Raw genomic sequence first — 23,036 nt, 5'->3', positions numbered from 1 at the left:
AGTACATTTAGTTTTTAAACAATGTCACCCTATCTTTGCTTTCCTCCATTTTCCCCCTCAATAGGTAAGTACCTTTAAAAATTAAAAGTAAAATTATCATGACTCAATAATCTAGCTTCTGAGTATATATTCAAAAGAATGAGAAACAGAATCTCAGATACTTATACAACCCTGTTCGCTACAGCATTATTCGCCATACTCAAGAAGTAGAAACATGGGGCTGGGAAGGTGGCTCAGTGGTAGAGTGCTTGCCTTGCATGCATGAGGCCCTGGGTTCGATTCCTCAGCACCACATAAGCAGGAAAAGCTGGAAGTGGCACTGTGGCTCAAGTGGTAGAGCACTAGCCTTGAGCTGAAGAGCTGAGGGACAGCGCCCAGGCCAGAGTTCAGGCACCATGACTGGCAAAAAAAAAAAAAGAAGTAGAAACATGGAGCTGGGAAGATGGCTCAGTGGTAGAGTGCTTGCCTTGTATGCATGAGCCCCTAGGTTCGATTCCTCAGCACCACATAAGCAGAAAAAGCTGGAAGTGGCACTGTGGCTCAAGTGGTAGAGTGCTAGCTTTGAGCTCAAGAACTGAGGGACAGTGCCCAGGCCCAGAGTTCAGGCCCCACAACCGACAAAAAAAAAAAAAACAACCTAAATGACCATGGACAAATGAATGGATACAGAAAAGGACGTTGTAGCTAAGAATGGTACACACCTGTAATCACAGGACTGGAGAGGCAGAGGCAGGAAGTTTGAGGCTATCCTGGGCTGGCCTTTTTCTGTCTCCAAAACAAACATATACATGAACAAAGTTATATACATAAAATGGAAAACTCTTCAGCGCTTAAAAAGAAGATCCTGCCATATACTATGAGTGGACATGGAAGTATGCTAACTAAAATAAGCCAGTCATAAAAAGACAGTGCATGATCGTACTTACAAAGATATCTAAAGTAACCAAACAAATAAAAAGCAATGTGGACTTGGGGGAGGAGGGGGGGGAGACTGTTTTATGGATATGGAGTTTTCCTTTTGTAAGATGAATAAATTCTAGAGATGTTAATTAGAGCGTGTAATTAACACTACTGTACCCTTAAAAATGGTTATGAACCGGTACCAGTGGCTCACATCTGATATCGTACTGATACCCTAGCCACTCTGCGGACCCCAAGAAGTCACTGAGACTCCACCTCCAAAATAACAGGGCGGGGTTGGGGGGAGGGAGAGCCCGCCAGGCGACGCGGTTCAACGGATAGGGTGCCACCTGAGCGATAGGCCAAGGAGACTGAAATTTCTAACCACAGAGGAAGCTCATCTGGGCTTTCTGCGAGTCTGTCTTCCAAATGCAACCTCTGAAAACGAAAACCTACGACGCCTTTGCTTTGGAAACCCACAGAACCTGATTTGAGAGGCCCAAACTCCTCCCTCTGCTCCCCACCCCCGAGACCCCGCCCAACTCCGCAGCGAGCTTCGCATCTGCGCACGCGCGGGCCCACCCCCTCAGCCAGCGCTGCGTGGGAACCTTTCTCCTGTCGCCCCGGGAGGAAGCGCCCGGTGGTGTTTTCCTGGCGTCCCCGGAAGGCGGGGCCTGCAGGAAAACATGGAGCTGGTGGAGGTCCTGAGGCGCGGATTAGGGCAGTATCGCGGCCACGGCGGCCTCTTCGGGTACCTACGGGCTTTCTTAAGGTGAGCCTGCAGACCTGCGCTTTCGGTCCGTGTGGCGAGGCCGGCTTGGTGGCTTGGAAAGGGGCTCGGGCTTGGACCACTTTGGAGAGCCCTCAGCTTTGTCAAGGACAGCCGGCCGGATCCCTGCAGTCCTGGGACTTAAACTGACCTCGAGGTGTCCGGGTCTGCACCCGCGCAGACCGTGGAGATGGAGCTGTGTGACCCCGAGGCGACACCTCACCGAGGGGAGGGGAGGGCGGCCGCGCGCCTGCGCCTGGAACGTAGCGAGCGCTGCCGACATTCGTTCACTTGGTGACCTTGGCGAAGTTTCTCCCGCGCTGGCCTTCGGTCTCGGCCTTCGGTCACCGCCGAGGGCGGAGGACATGGTCCGCGTTGGGCCTGACCTTCCGACGGGACGTGGGAAACCAGCAGGAGACCCGGGATGAACCGGAGATGTTCAAGACCTTTTAGGAAGATGAAAACGCTCGGGCTTCCTGAAGGTGTTAGCTCTAGAGCCTGTGAATAATGGGATAGTAGATAAAAATAAATAGTCCTGTTTTACGGATTCTGGAACTCTTCGCCTGAAAGCTGATTCGTAGCTGCTTGGCAGGAGCTAGAAATGGGCGACCTAGTGACCATTCTCAGAGTCTCCTCATCTTTGTAGTTTGTGTCTGTACATGGGTATTTTCAGTTTATTACTGTTTATAATTTCAACAACAAATCCATCTAAAATGTCTTTTCTTTTTTGGGCATGTACAGGACAAATGATGTCAAGGTTGGTACTTTAGTGGGGGAAGACAAGTATGGAAACAAGTACTATGAGGATAACAAGCAGTTTTTCGGTGAGTGCAGTATTTTTGGTATGTATAACTAGAGTGAGAGTGGGATATTTGGCTCTATTTTCTACAAAACACTTGGAAAGGTATGAAAAACTCAGTGGGAAAGTAGAAATAAGATACTTCACTGGAAAACAACTTAAGTGGTTAATATGGAAAATGCTAGGTTGGTGAAGGCCTGTAATCCCAGGATTCAGGAGAGATTATAGGAAGGATGGAATGGAGGGTTCAAGGCCAGCCTAAGCTACCTAATGAGACCTAGTTTCAAAAAAAAAAAAAAAAAAAAGAAGAGGGGGAAAAAAATCTCATAGGTATCCTAAACATTGGGCTGCAAGTGCAATTTTGAAACTCATGCCCACTTGGAATTACAGAACTGACTTTTTTTTTTTTTTTTTGCTGGTCGTGGAGCTTGAACTCTGGGCCTAGGCACTGTTCTGAGCTCTTTAGCTCAAGGCTAGCACTCTACCACTTGAACCATAGCACCCACTTCCAGCTTTTTCTGTGTATGTGGTGCTGAGGAATCGAACCCAGGACCTCATGCATGCAAGGCAAGCACTCTACCACTGAGCCACCTTCCCAGCCCCTTGACAACTTTTTTTTTAAGTATCTTGTTCCTATATATGAATTTTTGAGGTATTTTTCAATCTGACAAATTCCAATGTGAGGAGAGCCATTGGAATACACAGGTTAGTGCCAGCCTCGCAGGACAATTTAGTAATATATGTTAAATTTCACATTGCCTATATTCTTTGTCTCACCACTTCCACTTCTAAGAATCCATACTACAAATATTCTTGCAAAACAAAGACTCATTGGCAGCAGCATCTTAGTAGTGAATTCTGAAAGCAATATGGATGTACATCCATTGGTCCTGATGATTCTGAACACTTTTTAGAATATTTTGATGCTGTAAAGAATGATGTAAACCTACACAGCTGTGTTGTTACAGGCTGATGTTTAATATCCTCAAAGGAGAAATATGATCAAGTTTAAGAACGAAACACAGGGGCTGGGAAGGTGGCTCAGTGGTAGAGCGCTTGCCTTGCATGCATGAGGCCCTGGGTTCGATTCCTCAGCACCACATAAGCAAAAAGAAAAAAGCTGGAAGTGGTGCTGTGGCTCAAGTGGTAGAGCGCTAGCCTTGAGCTGAAGAGCTGAGGGACAGTGCCCAGGCCCAGAGTTCAGGCCCCACGACCAGACCCCCCCCCCCAAAAAAAAAAAAAAAGAAGGAAACACAGAACCTTAGAAGTAGAATCAGATAATGGGAAGATTCAGCATCTGTCCCTGCACTTTAGAACTCTGTGACCTAGGTAATATAACTTTTCAAAGCCTCAGTCTTTATCATCTAAAATGGGACTAAAGCCTTAATGCCATTAACACTGGGCTAGATAGCTCTTTGTTGTGTGGGCCTGTCCAGGGAACTGTAGATTACCTAGTCTTTATTGGTCTAAGATCCATTCTAGGAATGAACTAATTATTTTCTGTTTGAGGGAGAGGGGCATTGGGGAGAGTGAAAAAGGCATTACTGTTTATTGTGCACTTACTTTCCTAATGCTTCAGCACACAGGTGTTATGTGTGTGACACTTCACACAGCAGCCCTGAGATGTAAATACAGTCATTTGCTTGTAATAGATAAACTAAGTCTCATCCAATTTGTCCAGGCCTTTGTCCAATTTAACACAGTAGAAACTGGTTCTTGTAAAGAGTGGCTAGATCCCCCCAACTATTCCACAGAAATTTGTTAAAGAAGAAGCAGTCTTACTCATTTGATGATATAATGTATTCCTGCCTGCAGACTAATGTTTATTTTATATAGTTCTTAAAACTCCAAAGGCATCAGGAGTTTTCATTTATAAAAAAAAACCAAAAAACTAGAAAATTCAAATGTGATTGCTTTAAGTACGTATTTGCTCTGGTCTCTCGAGGAATACTTCTTTTCCTGAATATCACTACCCTCCTCTGCAAGGAGCTGAAGGAGAGACCAGGATTCTCTTCTTTTGAAAACATCTGAGCCTCACCCACAGCAGTGAGTTGTTTCAATCCCTGGTTCACAGATGCTGTGGTGGTGACAGACAGGCTCCTGATAAAGCCTACCACATTCTTACTGGAGCTTGTATTGTGTCTTATTCCCAGGATGTTACACTCCGTAAACATTCCTCTTAGGTGTCTTCTAACAAAAAGGTTGTCTTCTTCATTACAATGTATCTCCGCTTCAAAAAGGTTTTTGGTTTTTTACTCACATCTTTCCATCCAGGTCGCCATCGATGGGTTATGTATACTACTGAAATGAATGGCAAAAACACATTCTGGGATGTAGATGGAAGCATGGTACCTCCAGAATGGTAAGACAAGTTAATACTTTATTTCATTGGCTTAGCAATATTTATTTCATGATACAAATATCTATTAGCTATTTACAAGGCAATTAGTGATGCACTTCTGGAAGAATCCCCATATTAACTAACTTAGTGACCTAAAACAATTATTTTCAAAGTTTTTGTGGATCAGGAATTCAGACAGGACAAAATAAGGATAGTTTAGCACTTCTCTGGGGCCTCAGCTGGGAGATTTGTTCTGAAGATTGTTCCCCAGCTGGGAGATTCATCTGAAGATTTGTTTACTTAGCCTCTGGCACTTAATTCTGGCTGTCAGCTAGGGGCACAGCTGGGGCTGTGAGTTGGAGCATCTTTGTGTTGCCTAGGTCTCCCTCAGATGAGAGCTCTGAGAGAAAATGAGCTAGGCTGAAGTCATATTACCTTAACTGGTTTAGTTTTGAAGTCACTCAACGGAATACTTTTGTATTCCGTTGGAAGTATATTCTAAGCAATTAGAAAGCTTGGTCTACATTTGACCAGAGACATCATAAACTGCATCTCTTCCTAGGGGCACGTCAATGTCACATTCTATATTTGGAATATACAATGGAAAAATATCTTTTAAAGAAAACTATCTTTTAGGGAAAAAACACTGTGCCACACTATCACTTTTCTGGGGGTGAAAAGAAAAAAGAACTGTAGCTCTAATCTTCTCTGGCATTTAGACTCTAAGAAGTCCCATAGTTTTTTCATCTGTAAAGTGTGAGCCCTAAATTTCCCATTTCTAAAAACTTAAGGTGTTTATTATATGCATATTTTAAGATGAAATTCTGAATGCTCTTACATGTGACCAAATTTTGTATGAACTATTTCAAAGCCAAGTTCTTATATCTGCTTTATAGATTGCTGTGTTAATATCATATGGTTGATAAACAGTTAAACTCTGGAGATCCTTTCTGGTGGATCCAGAAAATGTTAACAGAATACTGGAAATATTAAGTGGGCTGTGGCATTTTATTTTAGTAGAACTAAAATGGAACTCCAGTTTTGCCCCCCAAAATAAATAGTAATAAAAATACAATGATAGGAAAAACCTGCAAAGATGAAAAGTATTGTTCAGCCCAGCAAGTCCATTTGTGTGATCATAAAGATCACATGGAAAAGAAGCAGAGAGCTGTAGAAGATAAATCACACTCTAGCAGGTGCCTGAGGGCAATTGAGGATACAGAGCTGAATTTCTTTGTGGACTGGAGGCTCCTGCGGGCTGAGTACCTTTGATGACTCTTATTTGTATGGGAAGCTGAAAGGTTATGATGAGTCTTTGCAGGAAGAAATGTTGGACAGGCTCTGCTGCTGTTTCTCTGACTCCCCATCCCTATTCACTTCACTGTGGAATTCTCAATCTGTAGAGTCTTTAATTTGTGAACAAAACTGATGGTGAGTTGATTTAGAGAGCTGAGTATAATTGCACATAGTGTAATGAATAACAAAAGTAACGTATCTTTAAGTATTTGCCTGATGCCAAGAACTGTTATAGACAAGGGGGAATAAAACAAGGTGTCAGCTAGGCACCAGTGGCTCACGCCTAAAATCCTAGCTACGCAGGAGGCTGAGATCTGAGGATCATGGTTCAAAGCCAGCCTGGGCAGGAAAGTCTGGGAGACTCTTATCTCCAATAAACCACCAGAAAACCGGAAGTAACATTGTGGCTTAAGTGGTAGAGTGCTTGCCTTAAGCTGAAGAGCAGAGGCACAGTGCCCAGGCCCAGAGTTCAAGCCCCATGACCAAAAAAAAAAAAAAAGGTGTCATAAGAGGAGGCAGAAAAGCATGTATGTTTTATATTAGATGTAACAAGTATCAAGTGAAGCTGGGATTTGTAAGGGGTATGGAGTAGTGGGAGGGTTGGGAGATATTTTAATACAGGGCTTAGGGAAGGATTCTTTCAGGAAGAAAGGGAAAAGGAAAGGGGAAAGAAGAAAGAAAGGGAAAGACCTGTAAGGGAGAAAACTCCTTTTAAGCAGCACTCATAGATGCAAAAACCTTATATGTCTGAGATGTATTGCTTGGTCTGCTGAAAGAGCAGTATATGACAGCTTGGGTGGTGCATAACAAGTGAGAGAGGAAGACGTTAAGAAATGAAATACGAGCAATTACCATAGCCCAGATCAGGTAGATATTGTCAGCTATGGTTAATTCCTATTTTTTTTCCTCAAACTTTTGGATGTCACTGTAAAGTAAGATAGGATATGATTTGATTTACATTTATTTTTATTTTAGAAAATGGAACAATCTCAGATTTTCAGACATCACAAGTGTTTGAATCATTTCAAAGTAATTGCTCAAATGATACACCATCACTCCTGAGTACTTTACGTGTAACTCCTACAAGCACAGAGATTCCCCTGCACAGCTACAGTTTCATTACTGGCATCAGACAGTTAATGATAGGTCCTTCATGGAGGCTTATGCCTATCGTTTCAGATTCTTATAAGGTGGAGATCAGGAGGATTGCAGTTTGGGGCCAACCTGGGCAAAACATTAGTGAAACTCATCTCAACATGTTACAGAAAGTTTGGTTCTCTGGTCTCAAAATGCCAAATTACAAGTGAGAGCAGGGATTTGAGGAAAGGGAAATGAGATTTCTTATTATCCACCAGATGAATGATTGTTATGTCTCCTTGTCTTTTGAAAGAGAATGTCCATGTTTGAAGCAGGGGAGCTTGGGAATTCTATTCAGGGTACATGACAACTCACACAGATCTTTATCATCCAGTTTATTTGTGCCACTTATCTGATAGGTTTTATTCCTTTCCAGTGGATCAGAGAAAGATGGGGGTGAGAGTGGGGGTGGGAAGATTATCTCTTGAGTTGAAAAAACTGTTGCTAGGCACAGTAACTCAAGCCTGTAATCCTAGCTGTTTGAAGACAGAAATCAGAATATATCTCATTTTAAGGCCATTTCCGGCATAAAGATTCACACGACTCCATATCACTTAATGTTCCCCTTTACAGGGGAAGCACCATGGGCTGGGCAAAGTGGCAAAAAAATTCAGGAGACTCCATCTCAACCAAGTTCTGGGCACTGTGGACCATGCTTGTTATTCCAGTGACACGAAGAAGCACAAGTAGAAGGCCCAGGTGGGTCTGGGCATAAAGCAAGACCTTAGTCTTAAAAAATAACCAAAGGTTGCTGGGTGCCGGTGGCTCATGCCTGTAATCCTAGCTACTCAGGAGGCTGAGATCTGAGGATCGAGGTTCAAGCCAGCCCTGGTAGGAAAGTCCTTGAGACTCTTATCTCCAATAAACCACAAGAAACCGAAAGGGGCATTGTGGCTCAAGCGGTAAAGCGCTCGCCTTAATCTGAAGAGCACAGGGATAGTGCCCAAGCCCAGAGTTCAAGCCCAACAACAAAAAAAAAAACAAAGGCAAAAAACATTCTGGAGAAATGGCTCAAATGGTAAGAGCATTTACATAGTCCTGGAGTTCAATCCTGAGTACAGCCAAAAAGAGAAGAAAAGAAGTGGTCTCTGCAGGGGAGGGGGGGGGAGGCTGGGAAGGGATGTGAAGGGTAAACAAAGGAGGAGGCTACAATGCTTGATAGAAAATGTACTCATTATCTTGCCCATGTAATTGTAACCCCTCTGTACAGTATGTTCACACACACAAAAAAAAAAAACATAAAAAAATTTAAAACAAAAGAAAAGAAGTGGTCTCCATGACATAGATGTTAAGTGACAGCTGATGTAGAAGCTGCAGCACATTACCCAAGTCTAGCTGAGGTGAGTGATAAAGATGGCGTCACTAAAGTGCAAACTTTCAATGGAGATGAAACAGCCTTCTAAGAGAAGAGATGCTATAGAAGTCTCCTAATGGAGAGGTCAGGGCTTGGTAAAGAGGATTAGAGGATAGGCCAACTTTCCTCTTAGGGGCTAAAGCAGCCGATAACTTTAAATTGACATCAGTGCTGATTTACTGTTCCAAAACTCCTAGGGCCTTTAGCAGTTGAGCTAAATCTTCTCTGCTTAGGCTGTGTAAATGGAATGACAAAGCCTATATGTCGATATATGTGTTTATAGCAAAGTTACTAAAAATAGTTCAGGGGGAAAAAAGGATTCTTTTCATAATATTGCTGCTTACTGACAAGACCACCTAAGAGCTCCAAGGAGATGTACAATGAAATTGTGTTTCCATGCCTACTAACACATCCTTTTGCAAACCTTAGGTTAAAAAGTAATAATTGACTTTCAAGCTTTACTGTTTAAGAAATACATTTTGGGGGCTGGGAAGGTGGCTCAGTGGTAGAGCGCTTGCCTTGCATGCATGAGGCCCTGGGTTCGATTCCTTAGCACCACATAAGCAGAAAAAGCTGGAAGTGGGGCTGAGGCTCAAGTGGTAGAGCGCTAGTCTACAGCTGAAGAGCTCAGGGACAGCGCCCAGGCCGAGTTCAGGCCCCACAACCGACCAAAAAAAAAAAATACATTTTGTAGCCGGGTGCCGGTGGCTCACACCTGTAATCCTAGCTATTCAAGAGGCTGAGATTTGAGAATCACGGTTCAAAGCTAGCCTGTGCAGGAAAGGCCGTGAGGCTCTTATCTCCAGTAAACCACTAGAAAACTGGAAGTGGCACTGTGGCTCAAGTGGTAGAGTGCTAGCCTTGAGCTAAAAGCTGACGGACAGCGCCCAGGCCCAGAGTTCAAGACCCATGACTGATCCCCCCCCAAAAAAAATGTTTTTTAAATACACACACATTTTGTAAAGATAAAGCTGCCATAGCTCATGATTCCTCAGAAGAGTCTGGGCAAAGGAAATTGAAAACCTTCTGGAAAGAATTCACCCTTCTAAATGTCATTCAGATATGACTCAAGAGGAGGTGAACAAGTAGAAGAAGGTGATTTCACCCCTCACAAATGATTTTAAGTGGTTCAAGGTTTCAGTAGAGAAGATAACTAAAGATGTATAACTAGCAAGAGAGTTATAAGTAGTTACTGCAATCTCATGGAAAACATTTATAGATAGGACGATGCACATGAAAGTAGCCTCTAGAGATTGAATTCCCCTGTGAATTTGTGTGAATATTGAAACAGCAATAAAGGATTTATAGTATTGCATCAGCCTAGTTAATAAAGCTGGTCAGGGTTGGAGAAGATCAACTCTTAACTTTGAAACAAGTTCCACTGGAGGTAAAATTATAGCAAGCAGTATCACATTCTACAGCGAAGTCTTTCATGAATAAGTCAGTCCATGTGGCAAGGATCATTGTCATCTTCTTTTAAGAAGTTGCCAGACTGTGAGTGTAGTGCAATGGTAGAGCACTAGGCTCAGTCCAAACCACTAGCAATGAAAACAATGAAAGACATGACCACATCACCTCTATCAGTCAGCAGTAACCAGCACAGGGGCAAGACCTCCCACCAGCCAAAGGATTTTATGACTAAAGGCTCAGGTGATTGCTACCATTTTTTGACAATATATTTAATAAGGAATGCATTTTTAAGGCATGCTGTTGCATACTTGCTAGACTACAGTATAGTATAAGCCTAATTTTCTTTTACGTGCACTGGGCAACAGTTTCCTTGGTTCACTGTATTTGCAGTCCTTTTTTCATCACTTCTCTGGTATTGAGTCCACAGCATCTCCAAGTATGCCTGCAGTAATTTTAGGGGTCTACCTATATACCATGGGTTCCATTTCAACATCACAGGCTACATCCTAGTTTTCTCCCTGTCTCTATTTGTATCTTTCTTTTCTTAATATAGTTACTTACTTGACCATTGTATAATTTGTAAGTTCTCACTGCTCCCATGCTGCATCTTAGTGGACACCCACCCTATTTCACATTGCCCCCTTCCTTGGTAACACCCCCCCTACCCCAAGGCTGGGGTAGGTGCCTGCCTATGCCAAACACAGATACCTGCTTGGCCTCACTTCATGGCTTTTGGATTCCTGTTGCTGTGAAGGTTAGAGAAAGAGGGCAAGATAGGCATGGCAGAAGACTCATCCTCAGAAATTAGTTGCCTGGGCAGATGATGGAAGCTGGACTAGCATGCCAGTGACACAGGGTGCAAGGTTTGGGATTGTATTTGTTGTCTGTCGCCATGGAACAAGTTATCTCAAACTTAGATTAAAACCATAATCATGAGCTCACACCTCCTATGGATGGGCAATGTGAGTGGCTAGTTGGGTGCCTGGGATCTCCCATAGGCTACAGTTGAGATGTTGTTTGGAATGGAAGTCATTTCAAGGCTTCATGTGGAGACCCATCCATGGAAACATTCACACATGCTATATATACTGAGATCCTAGCTCAAAAAAAAAAAGCCACACCATTTGCTTATTTTCAAAATTATTTGTTTTGTGTTTGTCATCAAGCAGTTTGAGTTCTTAGACCTGAATTACTGATGGCAGAGCTAGCGGAGACAGGGTGGGATAGGGAAGCAGACCTGGCCAGGGTTCTTAGTTGTGCTTTCTAGGCTCCCAGTGGGGCTGTGAGTAGCCAGTAGCAAATGCCAGCCTGAAAGGACAAAGGTTGGTGGCAGATAGGATGTGATTTTACCTCGTGTCACAGATAGTATAACTCTACAAAAAGGTTAAGAGACTATAACCTTCAGTTAAATGACTTGCTCTGTTGCTCCAGAAATGAGATAAGATGATATCAACTGTATTGCTTGAAATTGACCTCTGATTGGCAGATTGAATGTGAGCTGAGAGGAGTTACAGAAGCCTTCTAGGTAGCTGTGTTGGGGCTTGTCTGTGAGTCTGCCTCTCTGAGAACTGGCACGTCCCTCGTGGGCATGTATGCCTGTGAAGTTGTTATGAGAGACAGCTCCTGTACCTGCCTGGTGTGGTTCTCAACTCCCTTGGGCTGTGTCATCTAGGGACTTATAGAACATAGCTTCCTGGATGGTTGAATGAGCTGTCACCTGCATGAGCAACTGCACAGGCTCCCAGTGAGAGGAATATGTGACTTGCCCAGCAGGCACACTGAGTAGCTGTCTTCTTTTTCTGAGGCATCAGGCACCAAGTGTGGCCTTTGATAGTCTTATGAGTCTGTTCAGTAGCTGCATAATCTCACCTGAGGATGGATTTCCCTTCAGAGGCATTAGTGAGTTTGATGAATTCAGAGATCTTTAGTCACCTTCCCTATTCCCTAATCTTGGAAAAATCAGAACACTTGTGAGTTCATATCATCTATCTCATTTGGAGGCCTTTGTTTCTTTCAGTCTGTCAATAGCCAGTGAGGCTGCTACATGGGGGTATCTGGATGGGAGTGGAGCAACCTGGACCTTGGAAATGAGAAACCTGTCTATCTTCAGGGCAGCAATGGCCCATGTGTGTAATCCTAGCTATCAGGGAGGCTTAGATCTGAGAATTGAAGTTAGAAGCCAGCCTGGGCAGGAAGTCTCTGAGACTCTTATCCTCTTAATCACCAAAAAGCTGAAGTGGAGTTGTGGCTCAAGTGGTAGAGCACTAACCTTGAGCAAAACAGCTTAGAGACAGTGCCCAGGCCCTGAGTTCAAGCCCCAGGACTGGCACAAAAGAGAGAGAAGGGGTGGGGGAGGGAGAGGGAGAAATTTGTCTGGAATCTAGCATGGCATTCTACATAAAAATTGTTCATTTAACAAATTTTTAGTGAGTACCCCACTCTTAGGTGAAGTACTGATGATTGTTCTTGCAGAGTTTATTTAGTTACTAATGCTATACTATAATTCAATGTCTGTTTTGTTACAGCTTTTTCATTTCCTTAAGTTTTGTTCTTGTGGGATCAGAAAGCAGATTTTAATTTCTTATTTGGGAATTTATTTTAGTTGAATTGATTGAATACTCTGAAACTTTTAAAGTAGGGAATAAATAACATTTTATACAACTTTTGTTTGCCCTTTTGCTTTATTTTTAAGTTAGCTAGTTTCTTCTTCCTGCCCCCCAATCTATTCAGCAATATATAAGATTTATTTAGGTAGCTTGTGCATAGAATTAGTGACATAAAAACCAAATATTAGTGGTTTCATAAGACTTGACAAGGTTACAAGTTGAAAGTCCAAAATTTGGACTATTTCATGTATGACAGTATAAAACCATTGTTTTAGATCAAGGGAAATAAAGATACATCTTTTGTGGTTTTCAGTATTAGAAACCTGATTCTTCAAGCCAAGTTTTAGGGAAAAATAAACAAAACACCTGAAAACAGCTTGAGTACATTTTTTGCTGTGCTGTGTATACTGTTTCTCCACTTGGTGGCACCTGTGTTCTTTTTAAGTAACAATCTTTTCACCATAGAGCATTGATCACTCTTCCTTTATGTTGACTTTTCTTATTTAAATTAGTATTTAATTACTCAAGAAACACTTAAATATAGCCTATTAAAAACATCAGTGTGTTTTTAAAACAGAAATTGTTTTTTGTAATAATAGAAAGACAATAGTTTTGTCTAGGGTCAGGGTGAGATTAATAAGTGAGTTTGTTGTTTTTGTTTTTGTTTTTTGCTCTTACATGATTAATATATGTAAGATGCTCAGCATCATGTAATCATCTGTTTTTCAGTTGATATATGTTTTAGAGGCTTCTCTAGAGAAATAGGGTGGCAGAATGGGATTGTATGGACTCAAGGATGACGCTTGGGATCAGTGTTGGGATGGAAATGTTGGGGCTGTTGGCTGACACAGGAAAGTGAGAAGGGGCAAGGGCAGAGGAAGGATGGAGGATGAGAACCCGGGGCCGCAGGTAGGCAGTTGGATGTATGAATCTAAGGTTTAGTACAGAGGTCATACCAGCAAAGAAGAGTGAAAAGTAGCTAGCAAGGCTGAAGGAAAGGCAAGAGCAATTACTACTTGCTGTATTAATTATTGCTGAGAGGTTGAGTAAGATGACAGAAAAGAATCCATGTGATCTAGCAATCTACATTGAATCTACATTATCTGAGGGGTTTCTTGTTTTGTTTCTTTATGTAGACAATTGGGACTGTGGTTCAGTGGTAAATAGCTTTTCTAACACAGGCAAAGCCCTCAATTTAATCCCCAGCACTGAAAAATTAATGTGGGAAAAGATCAGCAATGTTTATAAAGCTTGGAAACAAGCACTGCTAACATTTCTTTTCACTGCTTCATCAGTGATCTGAGGGTCTACTTTTTTTTTTTTTTTTTTTTAGGTCCAGTCGTGGGGCCTGAACTCTGAGCCTGGGCGCTGTCCCTCAGCTCTTCAGCTCAGGGCTAGCGCTCTACCACTTGAGCCACAGTGCCACTTCCGGCTTTTTTCTTTTTGCTTATGTGGTGCTGAGGAATTGAACCCAGGGCCTCAGGCATGCAAGGCAAGCACTCTACCACTGAGCCACCTTCCCAGCCCCCTGAGGGTCTACTTTTGTGTAGAGAAGGAACATTTTGTTCCTTTTGTTGCTGTCTTGAAGAGATTCTTCAGCCTCCAGAGTAGCAGGGACTACACGTGTGCTATGAGGAATCACTGTGAGAACAGATTATATTTTCTTAGTCATATCCTCTCAGGATATGACATAATATGAACGTGATTGGATTGCTTCTCCTCTCCTCACTTGATGCATTACAGACGTGTCCCCATCATATAAATAGTCTGCTTGCTAACTTGAGTCTTTTAGTGTCTTAGAGGCTTTTGTATTCAGTAACAGTTAATAGTAATTACACTTAAAATAAGCACCCTATTTAGTAAAGCTGTAATCTTAAAACATAGTTCTTCTGAAAGTTTCATGTTTATTTTATAAGATGAACAATATTAGTAAATTGAGTAAAAATAAAGAACAATTATTTCCTCTTGTTCATGTTTAATATAGTCCATTTGCAAATTTAGTTAATTATATTCCCTTAAGTTTTTTTTTTTTTTTTTGGTTGGTCATGGGGCTTGAACTCTGAGCTTGGGCGCTATCCCTGTGCTCTTCAGCTCAAGTTGAGTGCTCTACCGCTTGAGCTACAGTACCACTTCCAGTTTTCTAGTGGCTTATTGGAGATAAGAGTCTCACAGAGTTTCCTGCCCGGGCTGGCTTTGAACCATGATCCTTAGATCTCAGCCTCCTGCATAGCTAGGATTACAGGCATGAGCCACCGGCACCTTTAAGTTTTTAAATCACATTTATAAATGTAATAAATTTGATTTTTTTTTAATTTTTCAAATGCCCAGTGAAAGGTGTAAGAGGCCTACCAAGAGGAATGTTATAAGCCCTTAAGTGATTCTTGCTTGCTCAAGACAAAAACCTGACTCCCCTTCTTCTGATGTCTGTCAGCCAATTCTGCTTTACTTTCTTTGAAAATTATTACTGATCTTTATTATGAACAGTTCTTGTAGGATTTGCTATGATATTTGCATATGTTAATACAGTAAACCTTGATCGTGTCCACTCATCCTTCCCTTCTTTTCCCACACACTTTGCTTTGTGAATATAATCCACACTAACCTTGTGGTCACTACGTTAATCCATGCATGGGTATCTCTTGCCCCACTACTAGAACAACTTCCCAACTGATCAGATTACATTCTTGTAACACAGTGATATACCTTACCTCCTATGTGGTTAGTCTTTGTTCTTTTCACTGCTGGAGAGCAACTTGCATGGTAGACAAATGCTTTGCCACAGAGCTATACCCCTAGCTTGGAGTGGTTCTTTTAAAATGGGTGTTAGATCACGTGACACCTCTGCCCAGAGCTGTCCCAGGGCTTCTCTTCACAGTGATGGCTCACTCTGTCTGCAGGCCTTGTGTGATCTCAGCCCTCCCTAGCTCTGCATTGTCTTATTCTCTACTGACTTAGATTTAGTGAGTACAGGCCAGCATTGGTTTCTTTGTACTAGCAGCTCCTCCAGGTTTTGCATGGCTCACATCTTCACTTTATTCAAGTACCTGCTCCAGTGGCTCCCTCTCACTTATACAGTCTCCTTCCCCTACTCTAGCGTTCCCTCTGCCCCGTTTTGTATATGATTTAATTTGCTTGTATTTTCAGCTACCATACTAGAACATAGTAGTTGCTCAGTAAATATTTGTTGTACAAAGATAGACATGCCAGGTGTTGATGGCTCACCCCGTAATCCTAGCTACTCAGGAGGCTGAGATCTGAGAATCTCGTTTCAAAGCCAGCCCAGGCAGGAAAGACTGTGAGACTCTTATCTCCAATTAAGCATCAAAAAAAGCTGGAAGTAGATGTGGAGCAGTAGCTTTAAAGTTTTTTTAAAAAATTTATACCTTAATGTCTTGCTTTGTTTTCTATTAGATGTTTGGTATTTCTTTCTGATTTATAATGGAAGATGAATCTTTTTTATTACAAATATTTTCAGTTTCTTTTAGCCTTTAGTCTTATTTGTAGTGTATTAGGACATGGATGTTTCATATTTTACATCGTAAAATCCATGTGCTTTATATTCTTTATGGATTTTAATCTTGATTTGAAATTTAGAAGGGATCTTTCATATTATATGAGTATCAGTATATTTTATAAAGGTAAATCTGAAGATTTGTATTACAACAAAATCATCCTAGCAATAATTTTTTATGACATATTTCTTTCCCAGTGATTTGAAATGTCAGCTTATCTTACGTCTGTTTGGAGGATTTTATTTTCTTTGATCTTTTGTGTACAGGGATGTGGGTGTGAGAGTGTGGGTGTGGTGTGTACGCACATGTGTGTATGCATGTGCCAGTCCTGGGCTTGAACTAAGGGCCTGAGCACTGTCCTTGAACCGTTTTTTGCTCAAGGCTAGCACTTTGCTACTTGAGCCATAGTTCTACTTTCAGTTTTTTGGTGATTACTTGGAGATAAGACTCTTACTGACCTTTCTTCCTAGGCCAGATTCAAACTGTGATCCTAAGATTTTAGCCTCCTGAATAGATAGGATTACAGAAACAGGTTTTTATCCTTGTCTAATGTTTAATATCTGATAGTTCTAGCCTTCCTATGACAAGTTTTCAAATTCTTCTTGGATAAACTTCCAGCTAATCATTTGAATTATATGGTCAAACTCTGAAGAGGAAGCCCAGTGGGATTTTGATTCAGATTGCATTTAATTAAGTAATAGTTACCATGCTAACAAGATTCGAGGTGGCCATCTTGTAATGAACAGTTTGGTTGTTTTAATTAATTTTATCCCAGATTGGATAGATTTAGTAGATAGGATTATAGTAATTGTGATTTATTATGTTTGTTTCCAATTATTTTGTGATAGTTTCACTATATTTGAGAACTGAGTTTTCTCCAGAATGTGCCATATTTTCATTATAATTATTCTTGTGTTTTATAACTTTATTCTTTTCTGCCAGTCTCCTTATTTGCAGCTTCATTATCTATATCACATTGAAGTAAATTTACATTTTTTTTCTTCAAATACTAACAATCATTTGAAATTGAAGGGGGTCTAATGTCAGCCACACAGTTTCTAGCTGATGCTCTCAGCTCACTGGCATATCTAATTACCTGGAGTAAATGTGACTGATGAAAATCTGCTTTATAAGTTAACTTTAGTGTAGGAATCTAAAAGATTTCTTTGTCCTTTATGTAATAATAAGTACAGGAACATGTTTCTTGTTTCTTGTACTTGTTTGTAAACTGCCATGATGAGTAGAGATCAGCATGTACTTCCTTACTACTTGGCTCTTGCCTGTACTGTGGCCCAGATAAACATGTTCAGATTTATGTATTGTGATAGAAATGAACATTTACTCAAACATTTCCTTTTTCTCCATAAGCTATAAGCTCTTCAGTTCCTCTCTTAAATAACCAAATAGGCATAAGCAAGCTTTGGTTCTTCAATCTCATTTTAGCCTGCAGGAGTTTGACTGCAATTATTTGAATACAAGTTTTCTTGAGTGACTTAAACTGACTCAACAAGGCAACAGTCAAATATTTCTGCTGTGCCTTAAGCTCACAGAAAGCCCCCAGGTACATGTGAGTGACTGCCTTCCTTTTGGCAGCTCATCCCTCTCTTAGTGGTTATTAGAGTTTGTCTCCTGGCGGCCAGCTCTCAAAACTCACCACTCGGAAGAGTCCTGGCTTATTTGTTCAAGTCACTTTGGCTCATTTCTGTTCCCTTTAGAGGACAAGAGGCACACACCAAGCCCCAGTTTGTACCGGCTTCTTCATTGTATTAACTGATCATGATGCAACTGTAGCTGTATCTTTGGGGTTTTAAACAGATATAAGCCATTTACTTAGCTCTATCTATCAGTTACTGCTAGCACATCTTTTTAGGCTTACATAACATCATTTTTTGTTAGCTCTACTTTTACTTGCTCCTCTGTCCTATTCTCTGCAGCTGGCTAACCACTTTTCTTCCTTGGAGATGCAGTGCTGTGACTGCCCCCTCATTCCCTTTCTCCATAGGATCATCTCTATCCTGTGAGCTTTGCAGTCTTGGGGGATGATCTAAATTTTCTCTCCTCTTCTTTTCCCATCTTAAGTTTCTGAGTTTGTCTTTCTGCTTTATTCTTCTTCCTCTGTCACTAGCAGAGTCTTCACTGGTTTCTTTTTGTTTTACTCCATGTATCCGGCTTTTAGGCTAGATTTCTGACAACTCCATCAATATCCTTTGAATTAAATTATTAAGCACAAAACACTTGAGAATTTGAGGCTGTGTTTTTTTTTCTTCAAGACATTCTCACTGTGTTGCAAAGCTGGCTTTGAACTCAAGATGCTACTTTCTCTAATCTACTAACCTCCCAAGGGCTGAGATTACAGGCATATACCAACCTTCCCAGCTTGATTTAATATTCTTTAATACAATAAATTGTATGTTCTGAAGTTTTTTGATTCAAACTTGAATTGAAGATGCAAAAACTCTTTTCCGATAGAACCATATTTTAGATTTAAAACTGGAACTTCACAAGCCAGAGTAACTTGTGCATACTAAATATCTAGATTCAGCCCCTAGCCTCTTGTATTCAGTCAACTGTAAAATACACTTTCACATCTGCAGTTAGGTTCCATATTATAATCAATAGTGTGTCATAATTGGCAGTATTTTCCTTTGATATATATAAAGTGATATATCTGAAAATGATGGTGTCTTAGGTTTGATGAAAATGAATAATGATGATAGCAGTGGCTGACGTTTGTTGGGTACCTACCACATGCAGGAATTCTTGTAGGTGCTTTGTGTATAGTATCTCATTTGATCTTCATAACATCTCTACAAAACACAGATAATTGGAAACACTAAAGCATAAGAACGTTTAGGGAGTGACGGCGATGAGATTTGAACCCCAGCAACAGAGTAGCTGCAGAGCTAGCCAGTCCGCCCCCTCTGCTGTGCTGTCCTGCCTCTCCATAACTGGGCTTTCTCCCCTCTTTAAGGCATCGTTGGCTCCACTGCATGACTGATGACCCTCCAACAACAAAACCACCCACTGCTCGTAAATTCATTTGGACAAACCACCAGTTCAACGTGAGCGGCACTCCAGAAGAGTACGTTCCTTACTCCACCACTAAAAAGAAGATCCATGAATGGGTTCCACCTTCCACACCTTACAAATAAAGACAATGAAAACAACCTTCCATGTGTAAAATACGGGCCTTTTCATGTAACATACTTTTATTGCTTACCATTAAAATGGTTTGACCAAGCAGTGTTTGTTGTGCCTTTTGCCCCTAATTTTATCATTCACCAACTGCAAAATAGAAGCGCACAGACATGGCTACTTGAAGTAGGGTGGCTGTCTGCTGTAGAGCTCCCCTGATCTTGCACCCAGCCCTAGTGGTTCGGGTTGTGCATCGTGATCCTCCGTCATCGCCATAAGGGAAGACCTGAATCCAAGCTGAGTGTTTCTCCTGGGAATTTGAAATTTGAATAGAAAGAAACAATGGCTGAGAGGCATTATTGTAGTTAATAAGATTAAAAAGATTCCCTCTTTCCAAACAACAACAAAGAATTCTTTCCAAGTTTTTAACCAGAAAATGGGTTTTTAGGCAAAAGACCCTCAGGAAAATTGTTGTGTCTAGGTAGAAAATTGTTTGTGCATAGGTAGAATGAAAGGCAGTGTGTGTCACTGTATATGGATGAAAAGTTAGTAGTTGACATGCTCAGAGCTCCTTGTGCTACTGCTTCAGTCAGCAAAGTCCTTGAGCCTCCAAAGCTAAAGTCCTTGGAGGCTGGCCAGCAGCCAGTACAGAACAAGGTGACAGTGAAACGCTGGGATCATAGAAGACCCTTGGTAACCAAGGGTTTGTGGTTTCAAAAGACCACCATTGAGAAACAAACCTCAAATGTTCACTTACCACTTAAATTAAGCACATTGACTTTTCCCTTCCTTGCTTTTTGGGTACCATTTGTTTTTTGGAGATGCAATTTTTTTAACAAAATTAAGAGCAGGACAACAGTAGATCGCACAGTGATTTAAACATAACTTCTAATACCTCAAGATTGAATGAGAGCTTCTGTATCAACTTGACCATAATGCATATTTGGGAACTGAAATTTTCTTTCTCTTTTTTTTTTGTGGTACTAGGGTTTGAACTCAGGATGTTGTACTTTCTAGACAGGCATTCTGAGTTGTGTGTGTATGTGTGTGTATGTGTGTAGCAGTCCTGGGGCTTGAACTCAGAGCCTGGTCACTATCTCTGAGTTTTTTTTAGTCAAGGCCAGCACTGTACCACTTGAGACACAGCTCTACTTCCAGCTTTTTGTTGGTTAATGGGAGAAGAGTTTCATGGACTTTTCCTGTGTGGGCTGGCTTCAAACTGTCATCCTCAGTCCTCAACTTCTTGGTAACTAAGATTACAGTTGTGAGCCACTGGTGCCTGGCTTGCTTTGAGATAAGGTCTCACCTTTGCTTGTCAGGCTGCAATCCTCCAAATACTTGTCATGAAGGGGTATGTCATCATACCTAGCTAGGATTTTTGCGGGGGGCAAGAGGGGTTGTTGAGATGAAGCCATATACTGATAAACCCAGCTAGTTTGAACGTTAGTCCTCCAAATTGCCAGTTCCTGAGTTTCTGAGACTTAAGGCATGAGCCACTATCCCTGGCTCAAATTCTTTTAAAATTTCTTTTGACTTTTGAGTTTATATATTTACTGACCTCACATAACCTTGTCCACGAATAAGGCAGACTTCTTATTTATGAGTCAGATAGTTGTTTCCGGGGCACTGGGTAACTTAATGAACCTTGATTCCCAAATCTCAACTCAAGGCAGTGATTGAAATTTAGGGGAATTCTAAGGCTTGGCCAACCTCTTCTGGTTTCTTATATGAAAGTTAAGGAATAGGGTGGGGTCCTCACTATTGTTACAGTGTTGTCTAGAAGAAACTAGAACAATGGTCCTCAACCTTGGTTAGCTACACTTTAGAGTCACTTGAGATTTTTTTTTTCTTTAATCCAGAGGCTTAACCAATCAAACCACATAGGTAGGAGAGGAATCTGGGCATAGCTACATTTTGACCACCTATCCCGTAGTTCTGTTTGCAGCCAAAGTTGTAAAGTACTGAGCTAAAGAAAACCACATACCAAAACAAGTCCTGAAACTCTTAGTCAATCGAAACAATAGTTTGCCCATAGCCTTAACACTGATTATGGCTTGCTTAGCTGGTTAGATTAAATTGGATGCCCCCAGGAGATTCTGTTCAGTATGCAGCTGGATGCTGATTGATTTATGTAGCCTAGGTTCAAACACTAAAAGCTGGTGGCCAATGCTGGATTGAGATTTCCCATACTCCATTAATCTGCCACGATGGTAACTCCTCTCTCAGAGTCAAGAGCCTTGTTTTCTGATGGCACTAGAAATAGACTGGCAGAGGAAATTTATGAATAATTAGAAGTTCTTGGCCCCTGCCTCAAGGACTGTTAATCTAACAGATATTATGTATGTACTATCTGCAACTCTTCTACCCATCTACTTTCTCAAATGATAGGTATGTGAAAAAGAGAACTAGCCCAGGTTTTCAGAGATCCATGAATACTTGCTCCAAGTTAGCATTAATTTGGAGACAAGTTGAGAATAGAATGGCGATTCCAGGTAATTCCTGGAATTTCACTGTCAGCCCCTGGGACACTGTACTGCTGTCTCAGTTTTCTTCCATGGTTCCTGAGTGCAGATGGGAAGCATACCATTTACAAAATATGAAAACTGACACCCTGTCCTGAGTTGTAAGTGTTCTGTGGTGAGTCAGAGGAACCTTCTCTTCTGTGACTTGCATATGGTGTGAGTATGTCCTTCAAGGATTCTGTGTTGAAACTTGATCCCTGTTATGGAGTGTGAAGAGGGTAGACACAATCTGACCATCTTTAGGGCTGGCCTTGGGGGTGTGAGTAGGATAAGATCTTCCAGGTAAAGCCAATATGAATGAATCCTGGAGGCTCTTAAAAGAAGGAAACAACCAAGACACATACAAGCTTCCTGTCACATTGTTTCCTCAGGACACTACCAGCAAGAAGGCCTTGATGACTTGATGCTGCCCTTGACCTTACACCAAAATCTTTGTTGTTTATTAAGTTCCCCAATGTTGAGTTTTCCATTATAGTAACAGAATGGACTACTTACTATATACGTGAAAAGGCAATATACCTTTAGAGTAATTACAGAGATTTGTGCAATCATCAAGAAGTATAAAGATACAAATGTTGTAATTTCTGTGGGAAAGATTGGTGTGTCTTAGAGAATGACAATAAATCTACAGTAAAACTTAATCTTGAGCTGCTATTTCTGAACTGGAGTGAATTGATGGAGCCTCTGGCATTTGATATGTAACTTTTAGTCTAACCACTTTATTTTTACCCATTTTGGTTTGTAGAGTCCGGGAGTTGTTTGCTTTTACCTGACAGGGACAAAACTGGCTTTTTAAAAATCTGTCCCAAGATTTGTTACATGAGGACATTTAATGTCTCTCACCAAACCATGACATATCACATTGTTCACTAATGCAGAGCAGAAATGCCAGATGCAGTTGTGCCAGAGTTTGCAATCTATGTCTCATAGAAACATAGGAACTCAACTCCTGATTAAATTCCTATGGAGTGTAGGGCACATTGAAGTAGACACTTGGTGTTTAGGACAAACTGCCATACCTCCTTCTAGCACTAAGAAAGGCACAGTACCTCGTACTGTCTGGGTTTCCTGAGCAAGCATAAAGCATGCACATGACCTGAAAAGGTGGCAGATGAAAATCAGTCTAGCCAGGTGGCCCAGCTTGAGTTTAGGTAGCATTGCTGTCCAGCACTTCATAAAGCAAGGGGAAGATCCCTAAGAGAATCACAATGGAAACAAAAGATTCTGGAACAACACCTGCTGCAGGAAGGGCACT

General features: G+C 41.4%; 1 protein-coding gene across 1 annotated transcript; it reads left to right on the top strand.

Moving 5' to 3' along the window:
• Positions 1-1,515: 1,515 nt before the first annotated feature.
• On the top strand, positions 1,516-19,367 carry Ndufa12 (NADH:ubiquinone oxidoreductase subunit A12). The gene is made up of 4 exons (XM_069990236.1): positions 1,516-1,672; positions 2,411-2,493; positions 4,743-4,830; positions 19,096-19,367. The coding sequence occupies exons 1-4, from the start codon at positions 1,587-1,589 to the stop codon at positions 19,274-19,276; spliced, it is 438 nt and encodes a 145-aa protein (XP_069846337.1). The 5' UTR covers positions 1,516-1,586; the 3' UTR covers positions 19,277-19,367.
• Positions 19,368-23,036: the final 3,669 nt, after the last annotated feature.

Source organism: Dipodomys merriami, unplaced genomic scaffold, assembly GCF_024711535.1.
Source record: "Dipodomys merriami isolate MVZ:Mamm:240054 unplaced genomic scaffold, mDipMer1.0.p SCAF_10, whole genome shotgun sequence".
Lineage (NCBI taxonomy): Eukaryota > Metazoa > Chordata > Mammalia > Rodentia > Heteromyidae > Dipodomys > Dipodomys merriami.
The sequence above is the reverse complement of the archived record's forward strand: the minus strand, read 5'-3'. Positions and strand labels throughout refer to the sequence as shown.